Genomic DNA, 11,637 nt, shown 5'->3' with positions numbered 1-11,637 from the left:
GGCGGCTGCCTGCAGACAGAGGTGGGAGCCAGGGGGTCTGCCCGAAACCTCTGCCAGGCCCTTAATGCAGAGATCAGCCGGCAGCGTCACTTTCCTTAAACCTGGGTCAAACTGATGCTTTCATAATAAGAAAAACAGCTTTCTGGTTATACGCGGCACGCAAAATACTTCCCCAGCCCTTATGAGTTGCTTTCACTGATACTCGGTAAGGTCAGCCCTTTAAATAGCAACAGCAGAGGATCAGACATCGCTCTCCTTTCTACCTTGCTGTCTCACCCGTACGTATTCCCAGTGCCGAGCCTCGATCACAACAAATACCGGCACCAGATCCCTTGCAGAGATTACCCACAAAAGCTATTTCATATATTGCAGCTCAGAGTGCGTCTCGACTTGTCTCTGTGAACCCAGGGATAATTATCCTTTTGTGAAACTTAAAACATGTGGCACTTGGGGAAGTGATTCAGAATGCATTTAGCAATGGACTAATTAGCAAAGATTTTTTTTCCAGCTGCATTTTGAAGTCAGTTGGGTAACATCTGTATGATTTATTCAAGTATGAAGCTCTTCCACACACACAAAAAAGTGAAAATACATAAGTACAGCAACAGCCATTTCTGCTCCGCTACTTTTCCACTCACTTTTCTGTGTCTAGCAAGTTCACATTAACTCAATCTACTTCAAAGTAAGCCAAATGCTTCGCTAGAGCCCCACATCCCACAGGCACTGAATTCAGAGGCTCCTATCAAAGTGTGCATCTCCCAGCTTTCAGATGGAGTCGAAACATCACAGGCACGTTAGAGTGGGCAAAGATCTCAAAAGCCTGGAGATAACGCCAATCCCACAGTCCGTAAGTCTCTGTTACCCGCTCCAACTTTATTTTGCTCTGAAACTCTCCCAGATTTTACCACCACCAGTCACAGCTTCCCGAGGCCTTCGGCTCACCACAAATTTTCTTACCAAATGCAGGAGAGCAAGCACCAAGTTTTATTTTTCTATTGTAAATGAACCATGAAAAAAAAACCTGTATCAGAATTAGGGATGGTGTAAGATGACCACCAGCAGGAGAACCACCACGCGCCAGGCGGAGGCCGAGGCCCTGCTCTGGTGGCAGCGAGGCCCCACGGAGCCACCATGGTGCAGGCAGGCAGGAAGGGGCAGGACCGATTAGGGGAAGCTGTAACAACAAGAAGTAGCTAACAACAACCCCCCCTTGGGTTTTCGCCTCACAAATTCCCCAAGATGGAGGTGGGAAGGCAGAGCTCTGTGGCTCTGTTTTGGCTGGAAACCTTCAGGGCCCAAAGGACAGCCAACCCCGCCATGCGGCCCACCGGGCTGCCACAAGCTGCTCGTGTGATGTTTTGGGATGTTTTGTTTCCCCTATTGCATTTCCAACCCATGCTCTGCAAATTGCTGCCTTCCCTCTGTGGTACAGGGGCACAGCGATGGCAGCGGCTCCTGTCCCGTTTTCCTTTCGGCCCAGAGGAGATGGATTTCAGGCTGCTGATGGACGCATCCTTCTCTGGCCCTTTGGGTTTTTTTGTTTCATTCTTTGTAAACAGTAAGTGGATTTTATCCATTTTGGTACAAAGGAGATTAACAGCTCCCCGCTGCCCAGCCCTGGACACTGAGCAGGCACATTTACCTACCTTCCTCATCGTGTTTAGCTGGTGTATCTGCCATCACAACCTGTCAAACAGCTTCACACCCTCCTCAGAAACCTTCAAAATCTGCATTCAGGAGCTTCCTTGGTTCTGCAGTTGGATCCACAACATCGCAACTCCAGCTGCTAGGTTAAAGCTCTGAACCTGAAATCGCCCCCTTCCCTTCTCCCAGAGAAAAACTAGCACTAATTGCCACAAAACTAGCACTAATTGCCACAGAACTAGCACTAATTGCCACGTTTCTCATGTTCAGCTCACAGCACATAACAGCCAGGACATGCTTATCGCAGCAGACAGATTTGTGCTGCTAGATTTGTACACACACAGCATCACAGCTTAACACTTAGCCAGCAGATTCCTCTTCCTGGCAATATAAAATAATGGAATCCATTCACATCTGAAAGCCAGGTTGAAGGTGTATGGGTTTAGTTATTAAGTATATATATAATAATAATAAAAATTATTTTTTAATTATAAACAAACCACGCTGGAGTCAGAAATGCCTGCGTTCTGTATATTTGTCCTGGCAGAGTGACTGCTCAGTAGAACCGTATCCCCCTGCCCGTAGAGCAATGCCTTGCTGCCCCCATGCGAAGTTAGCAGGAAGGGAAGCATCGCTGAAACCCCACAGAGACAGATTTTGGACCAAGAACCAGCGGGGTTAAGAGCACGGCTCTTGCTGCCAGGTGATGCTGATGTAACTCCTGGGATGAGGATAGTTGCCAGAATATATGAGCTTAATTAGCAGGGCTTCCTTCCCTTCTTGCCCTGGTTATTAGCTATCTTTTATAGCAGCATAGCTATACCTATGGTATCAGTTAAACACCGTCGGCATTGTTAGAAAGCCCAAACTGCTGCTCTCATTGTGGTATTGCTTGAATGAGCTGGATTTTTTTTTTTTTTATTTCTGCTTAGGGAACATATTTAATATCTACATTTTAAAGTACAATTATTCATAACAGAAAGGCTTTCTTTTATTGGCTCTCATTTCCTGGAAAATAATTAGAACAAGACGATCCAAGAAACATCTTGCAGAAAGAGTCAAGGGCTGTAAAGAAAAAAAAGACCTAGGCTGCAGTGACACGAGGCTCACGTGCTCCCTGGGGGCCTGGGTGGGAACCTTCAGAGGCACCCAGCACACCAGTGGGCAGGGACTTGGCTTCTCCCAGTGCTCGGTGTCCCTGTGCACACAGCAGTGACATGGGACATCGGCACCCCGCTGTTACAGGCGACGTGCACACCTCTCCTATCTCATGGCTGGCTCCAAAACACATCTCTGCTGGAGATAAGGGGGCTGAGGGAGGTAGGCTGAAGGGAGCGAGGTGAGTGGGCATTTGTAAGTGCTTGGGGACACCTCCCAGATTCACCGGGGCAATGTCACAACACATCACAGATGCTGCTTTTTGTCAGAAAATGTCCCCCAGGGTCAGTGTTGAGCCCAGCGCCCATCTCACGGGGGCTTTGGGGCTTTGTGCTGCCTGACTCCTTGGCCACAGTGAATACAGCTGCCACCTTCCTCCCCTCAAGTCTCGGCACATGGATTTTCGGAGCTCCCACTTACCCCAGGCCCAAGCCTGCTATCACAGGATAAAAGCTGATGTGCGTGGCTTCAGCTTGAGAGTGCATTTCCTAATTGAATTATTACTGCCATGACCAACTGCTACAAACAGAACAAACCCTTAGGTTTTTCTCCCCCACACTCAGAGCATTACCATACCCAAAGCCAACACAAACAGCGTTAAAACCCTTCCCTCTTTACTCTCAGAGCTGACTTACAACAGAGCTTCAGCATCAACCTCACTTTGGTCCTGCAGACGCAAGCAGTTTCGCCCTCGTGGTCTGCACCATGTGAGCTCGGCTGATGGCCAGAGCAGGTCTCACCCTCCCTGGGGATAAAGCTCACTCCTGCTTCAGCTGCTGGGGGCATGCCAACACCTGCCTGCTCCCCCAGAGCTGTTTGTGGGATTTAAGCCGCACACCGCTACCACAGGGGTAGGCAGCGGTGACATTTGTGGCAGGGAGCTCCTTCAGCCGGCCCCTGGCTGAAGCACTCAAAATAAGAGACTAAAAAGAACATTTTCCTATTTGAAAGTGACACGGTTCACACTGCTAAGAGACATTTACAAAGCGTTAAAGCTAGCACTTTCCTCCTGCTGTCACTTCTGCTAGTTTTGTCTGGTCTGAATGTGAAGTCCAGACAACCAAGAAATGCTATCATTAACAGGATTTGAGATTTTTGATGTTTGGAGTAGCTTCTACTTAGGTACCTAACCATGGAGTTAGACTAGCTTTAGCTACCCAGCTGTACATAGTTTGTGCTCCCCCCTGCAAGGTTTCACCCAAACAGAAGTCTGTTCAAGCTGCCTGCCACTTCTTCCCTGTAAGAACTTCTCTTATCAAGTGTACCAAATTACAGTTCAGAATTAAGTTTCAGGTAATAAACTGCTACTTGCTTTTGATTATTCATCTAGTCTGTGCTCCTCACCCTTTTTACTATTAGCACAACCAGTGTCTAACCAAAACCTCATCATCCTAGCTTGCTTTTGTGCCTGGGATGATCAGCCCAGAAGCATAACCTGCTGGCACCACACGCCACACCAAACACACAGAGCCAACACGCTATTTATTGCTCAGGTGGCATTTACCAGCCTCCGATCAGCGCAGGGTTTTGGAAACAATTACACTACTGTCTAGCAAGCTGCTGTCCTTGTGCTGTCCGAGTAGACGCCGTACAGTGACACCTGTGTTGAAGAGACAAAAAAAAAAAAGGGAAATCCATCAGTCTGGGACCCTAGCTGAACAAAGTAGAGGCATCTTTCACTGGTTCAGCTATTGACCTGGTTAGGACAGGAGTATGCATTCCAAGTTTCCCATGCAAGCGTTCAGCAGACTTGACCTGATATCCTAGTAGGGGCAAATCTATACCCAAACAGAAGTAAAATCAACCCAAAAGCTTTTCTAGAATTTTTCAGAAGCTTCTAAACTCAATCATAAGCTGTTTAGAATAAGCTAGAATTGCCTTACTTCTAAAAGGTAAGGAAGCAAAAGGCGAACTACTCTTTGGAAAAAGCGAGGTATTGCTTTAGATTCAGCAGCACACTCGCTTCCTCACCGTGGCACTCAACTGCAGTGATGGGCTGTGAAAATTAAACTCCTGAGGCTGAGTAAAGGCATTAAATAATAAAGTTTGCAGCCATGCAGCCAGGTGAGTCACAGGGATCGATCAAATGTTGAAGTTTAATAAAACCCTACAGCCTTAGAGAGAGGTGCAAGAACGTGCGAGTGACCTGGAAACAAAAGGTGCACAACGGTGCCTGTGAGGGCTTTGCAGTAGCAGTGTAAAAGTGGTTGTCTCCTGCCACCTGGTGAAAGCAGCGCTCACTAACAGAGCTGGTGGAATCCTGATACAAAATCCTTTAATTTTTCATGTTTTTTTTTTGGAGGTGGTTGGTTTTTTTCCACCTAGAAAATGAAACTTCTACAATCACGTATTTCTACCTGCTACACATTAAAGCAATACCAAAATTTGTTACAGGTCCAGTTGATTCAGGACTACGAGGATACCAGCATGCAAGCATTCAACGCTGAATTCAGAAGAGGCGATCCCAAGGCAAATTAAAACCGATTGTCCCATCGGCAGCAGGAAGGCTGTGCTCCACTCCCTCTCCTCTCCCCCCTCACCACCTCCATCCTCCTCTCAGCAACGTACCTGTCCATGAGGTGGGAGACCGCGTGCCACAGCTGGGCTGAAGCTCCAGGGTGAGGCAGCGGGGAACTGCTGTAGGCAGCACCTCGGTCTCGCTCCCCTCCCCAAGCCCAGCCAGGGATTTTCAGCAGAGGTTGTGTGGATCTACTGCCACGATACTTGCAGGTGGCAGCGTCCAGAGATACACGTTTAAAAGGGAAGGGAGAAGGGAGGATGGAAAGCGCTAGACAGCATGATCCACACAGTTAAGTGTGTAACTTACTATTTTATTCCATGCCAGTTTTTTCCTTGTAAACTTGTGAGTTTTTCATAAAATAAACTTCTAGAGTGCATAACGGAGTTACATTCTACATCAAGGACAGGTTTTCCTATACGGGTACTCAATTTCTCACAAAAAAACCTGTAAGTTACTTCTTTATATCTTCTACAGAGACATTACAGGTCCGAGCTGACATAAGATTTTGGATTACTCCTACTATTAATATGTGAGTAGAGGACTGGGAAAAAAGAAAGCCAGAATGAGTTTTCCTCTTTGATACTGATGTCAAAGAGGAAAAAAAAAGGTCAGAGTCTTTATTCCTGAGTTTTATACCTTTTTTTTTTTTTTTTTTTTTTTTTTAAATACAAGTAGGGTTCAAAACAGTCATGTTATGAATGTATAGGTGGAAGGACATGCCAGGATTTGGCTTTCAGATGCTCATGGTAAGGAAGATGCATAAACTGTATCCAGCTTCCCCTTATTAACATCCTCCCTCCCAATGAACAAGAAAGCCATCAATACACACAAAACATTTGCCAAATTTGCCAGAAACAGACAAATTTGAGAGCAAAGAAAGTTGGGAGATGCTGGACCAGGAGGAGGTTCAAGAAGAAAGCAAACCAAGGCACACCTCCTGTTACATGTAACGTAGTGAGAATAATGAAAAAAATCCTTCTGGTAAAAGAGGCCACAAGTAAGTTTACATTACAGCTGTATGACAATGTCTTAAAGAGAATCACATCCCACATATGTTCCACCTCAATCTTCCTCCCGTACATATTTTTCTTTCTTTAAAAGTCCGGATTATTTGCTCTTATTTCATTTCATGGTGTTTAAGTACAGGTCAACTTCTTGACACACCTTGTAGAAAAACTTATTCAACTATGAACGTATCTACGTTTTGTGCATTAATTGTATTATATCAGTTTACATTGAAAAAAATGAAATAATAATATATGTAATGCTGATCCATGAAAACCATGGCTAAATTCAACAACCAGAGTAATGTTTTGGGAATAGAATTACTTCAAATTGGGAGTGATGGTGGATAGTCGGCTGAATATGAGCCAGCAGTGTGCTCAGGTGGCCAAGAAGGCCAACGGCATCCTGGCTTGTATCAGGAACAGCGTGACCAGCAGGGCGAGGGAGGTGATCGTCCCCCTGTACTCAGCTCTGGTGAGGCCGCACCTCGAGTACTGTGTTCAGTTTTGGGCCCCTCGCTACAAGAAGGACATCGAGGTGCTTGAGCGGGTGCAGAGAAGGGCGACGAAGCTGGTGAGGGGCCTGGAGAACAAGTCCTACGAGGAGCGGCTGAGGGAGCTGGGCTTGTTCAGCCTGGAGAAGAGGAGGCTCAGGGGTGACCTTATCGCTCTTTTTAGGTACCTCAAGGGAGGCTGTAGCGAGGTGGGGGTTGGCCTGTTCTCCCATGTGCCTGGTGACAGGACGAGGGGGAATGGGCTTAAGTTGAGCCAGGGGAGTTTTAGGTTAGATGTTAGGAAGAACTTCTTCACTGAAAGGGTTGTGAGGCACTGGAACAGGCTGCCCAGGGAAGTGGTGGAGTCACCATCCCTGGAAGTCTTCAAAAGACGTTTAGATGTAGAGCTTAGGGATATGGTTTAGTGGAGGGCTGTTAGCGTTAGGTTGGAGGTTGGACTCGATGACCTTGAGGTCTCTTCCAACCTAGAAATTCTGTGATTCTGTGATTCTGTGAAATTCCATTTTGGCCACTTGTTTGTACTTCAGCATGCAATTATTTTATTACATAATCATTTTTCTACTTAGGCTAAAAACTATTGCCTTGGCATGAAAAGAAACAACAACGCAGGTACACAGGAGGCTCAGACTGCCTTGGACTTCACAAAAAATACACCCCGTGCTGTGTTACATTACAGCACCACTGAGGTTTATACAGCCAGCGTTAAGAGATTCTAGACAAAACCTCAACATATTCCTTCCCCCCAGCCCTCCCTTTCCATCCAGAGATCAGTGCCATAACTTCAGAAAGAACAATTTTACTCCAAGTTCTGGGAAAAACAATTCTACGTATTAGCCAGTGATGGTTTTGTTTGTCCTGTAACAGAGGAAGACAAGAGGAAATGATCTTTGAAATAGGCAAATATATATTACAAGGATCACAGCATTAATGTTTTATTGTTTGCACAATGGTAAGTTGTTGCACATATGGACAAACAGTACACACTTAGAATTAGTTTCACAAATCGATACATTACAAGAAAAGTCCAGTGGTTTAACATATTAACTATCAAAAAAGCAATAACAAAGGAATACAAACGTTACGGTTTTGACTGCAGCCCAAGCAGTTTTTAAAAGGTCAAAATCAAAATAAACTTTTAGTTTTCCCAGACATAAAAAAAAAAAACACACATTATATCCCTTCCTTGGGGAAGGGTCACAAAGATGCAATAACATACAGGTGTACAAAAGGGAAGAATTCTGTGCTCAGTTTCCCTCAATTTTACCAGATCAAGTGATAAACCGAACATTTGTCAAAAAGCAACCACTACTGAATGCAGACGTTTCCAAAACATACAAAATGGTAATAACACTTCAACAAGAGAAAGCAAATAACTCGCTCAGTACTAGAAAAAAAATCTTACGCTCTGTAACTGTTTTAAAAAAGGTGCTTTTGTGAAAATGATTGTGAATATTAATTTGATGCATGTTATATACAAAACATCATCTAGAAACAGCAACACAACTCCAAAGCTCCACATTCACTCACACTTCAGCCTGTATCTCTATTTGCAAAGATTAAATGGATCTATTATTTCTCTCACATAGGGTGGTACCTCCTTAAGGTCTTGTCCAGCTATTTCTTGTGGACAGAGTTGGAAACACAGCACAAGCAGCTAAGATGTAGGATGCTAGATTCAGACTCTACTGTTGCAGTAGCTTAACCTTCAAATCACATCATTTTTTTCAATTCTTTAGCAGCAACTTACTGTACTATACCTCGTATTGAAAACAGATATGCAATAGCTCTTATGTCAATGCAGGTAGCACTGACTAGAAGAAGCTGGTGAATCAACTGTTTTGTAGCATTTAATTCAGGTTTTCACTGCAATAGTATATCCTTATCCCCTCCAACTGCAGGGAAAAGCTCATCCAGCTTGACAACTCTGAAAGCAAACTTCGTAGAACCCTGAGCTTTCCGCTGAAATCCTGCAACATCTCACTGTGCAGCTCAGGAGGAAAAATAAAATGAAACAGTTTGGGAACGTTACCTATGAAATGTCTGTGTCAGTATCAGTTTCTTCTTTCGAGTTGGCTGCTAAATGGATAAAAGTAAAGTGTTCAAAAACCACAGCTCCTAGACACTGTACATACACACCAAGCTTCGTGAAATAGTAAACATTGTACTTCAGCTGGTCTTAAACAACAGAACACGAGAAGCGGATGACACAGCCTGGGACCCACTACCTGAAATTCAGAAGAACCTCAAAATGTGGAACCAGAGAGTAACACGGAGAAACAGAACACACAAAGAAGAGGAGACCTGTCTGTGGGGCAAGGTTTGCACATCTGTTTTTATTTTATACATATATATATACACAGACATACACACAGATGTGTGCACTGTACTGTATATATTTACATCCATATACACAAAACCACCCTGAAGTAGATTTAAAGGCCATATCCAGGAACAGAAGATATGAACTCTAGTATTTGTACTAGAATATATTTTATCTGTACAAAAAACAAATATGCATATATTCATATGGTATAAAGCTTATTAACAAAAAATATTCTGCTACTAACAGTAGGTTAAATAGATGGTTTTACAAGATTCTTTAATAATGCAGTATAGAACATTTCTAAAACTAGGGCCAAAAATAAAAATACATAAACGGGATTCTATTCACACGAAAATAGCTGTTCAATATGATTCATTTCGTATTTCAGACTAGGGAAAAGTAGCAAATTTTTTTTTTTAATTTTATTTTTTATAAATCTCACGGGATGCAACTGAATTAATGCATCAATCTAGAAAAATAGACTTTTCAGATGAACAAAGTTGATTCACTTCCACTTCCCTAAAAGGGGTGCCTATCTTTTCCCTCGCTTGTTTCCAGCTGGAGGTTTCTTCAGCTGAAGAAGTTGCCCTCCTGTCCCAAAGCCTGCAGATGCAGGATTAGACACCCCGAACGTCAGACCAGCTGATGCTGTGATGCCAGGATTGCTGAAGTTAAACCCAGATGTAGTCGAGCTGCCAAAGCCTTGTGAGGGAGGCAAAAATATTTTAAAACATAAGTTACATCAGGATAGCAATTCTGTTCTCCTTGAAGCTGTTAACACCAGCTACTGTATTACCAATATTTACCAATACCAATCTGAAATAGTACAACAGAAGAACTGTAATCCTCTCCTCAAGCTCTCAGTCTAAGTATGCAGAATATATTTAGATATGTTATGTGCATAAAGCATGGTGGGAGGGAAGGCAGAAGTACAAGCAGACCAATGCCTGCACTCCTCGCCTCACAGCAGGTTCATGGCAAAGCTGTGAACAGCCCCCAGCCTCGTGTGCATTCCTCCATTTTCCTGCTAACTCAGAACACTAAGGAAGATTTTAAAAGAAGAAATCTTTCACCTGGGAGTCTCATGGATGAAAAAATCTATAATAACTTAAGCTGTTCTTCCTAAATTAACTTATTACTTCAAGAATGTACCTGAGATTGCACATAAGCACTGCTTTCTATAGAGAACCTCATGAATACAATTCACAGTAAAGCTGTATGTGATCTATGGTGCCAGGAGTTCCAAAGGCAAGGCTAAAGTGCACATGAACAACCTCCATATAGCTGCTTTTGCTTGCAGGGATTATTTTGAAGAATGCAGGGAAGGCCGTATGGACTTTGAGTAGCATTAGAAAGAAAGAGATGCATAAGCTGCGTGACAGAATGAAAATGTGTTTGTTAATTTAGATATGACCTGGAAATAATAGCTGGTAGGATACAAGTACCATTTAGGACAGCCACAAAAGTGTAAAAAGGCAAAAGGGAAATTCGTCTAAACGGCTTTGTCCCATAAATTCTTTTAAGAAAAAGAAAACCAACTCTTACACAGAATACTCAAACAAAAATCTTTAGGAATAAACTTTGAACAAGATATACATTCAGTCTTGTTCCTGTTGCAAGGATCAGCTATGGAATAGCTCGCTTCTAGGAGTGTTTGCACAGTCTTGAACCACAGCTACAAGATGATCAACAATTTCTTTGTTGAAGTAAGTATTACTTAGGTTTAAACAAATATTTTCAGAAAGTAAGTGACCACCTGCCCTTTGAAGGCACAAACTTAGCATCTCCCTTCAGGACCTCAGAGTACACCTCGCTTGTTGGGCATTCACACCTCTGCTTCCTCCAAGCCCCGAAGCACTCTGTCCACACCTCTCTTCAGTATCTCCAGGGATGGGGACTCCACTGCTTTCCTGGGCACCCCATCCCAATGCTACCACCCTTCTCTGTGAAGAAATTCTAATATCCAATCTAAACCTTCTCTGGCACAACTAGAGACTGTTTCCTCGCATCCTATCACTTGCCATCTGAGAAAAGAGACCCACGCCCTCCTCTCACAGAGGTCTGATAAGGTCTCCCCTCAGCCTCCTTTTCTCCAGACAAAGCAACCCCAATTCCCTCAGCTGCTCCTGTCTCGTTTCCCAGTCCCCTCACCAGCTTCATTGCTCTTTTCTACACACACGCAAGCAATTCAATAAATTTCAGACAAGCCCTTCAAGTAGGCAAGCCAAATAAATCATACAAACTTTCCCAATAACAGTTGTTGTTTGTTTTAATGCTACAGGGATAAACAGCAGATCTCAAAGGCAATCTATTCCCTTCTCCTATATCCACTCCACAATAGGTGCTCTAAATGTAAAGGGATTTCCAGCACAGCCCTAATTGATTTACTAAATGCTCCATATTTAGAACCTGGTCATAGCTATTCTTCAATAACAACAGTTCTCCAACCCAAATTCCCAACTCAGCTCTTCA

At 43.7% G+C, this 11,637-nt stretch overlaps 1 protein-coding gene across 2 annotated transcripts in view; it reads right to left on the bottom strand.

Moving 5' to 3' along the window:
• Positions 1-7,767: 7,767 nt before the first annotated feature.
• NUP58 (nucleoporin 58) overlaps positions 7,768-11,637 on the bottom strand; it is a 35,961-nt gene continuing 32,091 nt past the window's right edge. For both annotated transcript variants that reach the window (XM_084295951.1, XM_084295952.1), the window contains exon 16: positions 7,768-9,867. In XM_084295951.1, the coding sequence (XP_084152077.1) occupies positions 9,698-9,867 (170 nt within the window). In that variant the 3' untranslated portion in view covers positions 7,768-9,697. The remainder of the gene's footprint in view (positions 9,868-11,637) is intronic.

The sequence above is a fragment of the Netta rufina genome (genome assembly GCF_964035555.1).
Source record: "Netta rufina genome assembly, chromosome: 1".
In the NCBI taxonomy this organism is placed as follows: Eukaryota; Metazoa; Chordata; class Aves; order Anseriformes; family Anatidae; genus Netta; species Netta rufina.
Note: the sequence above shows the minus strand (reverse complement) of the source record. Positions and strands in the feature narration are given on the sequence as shown.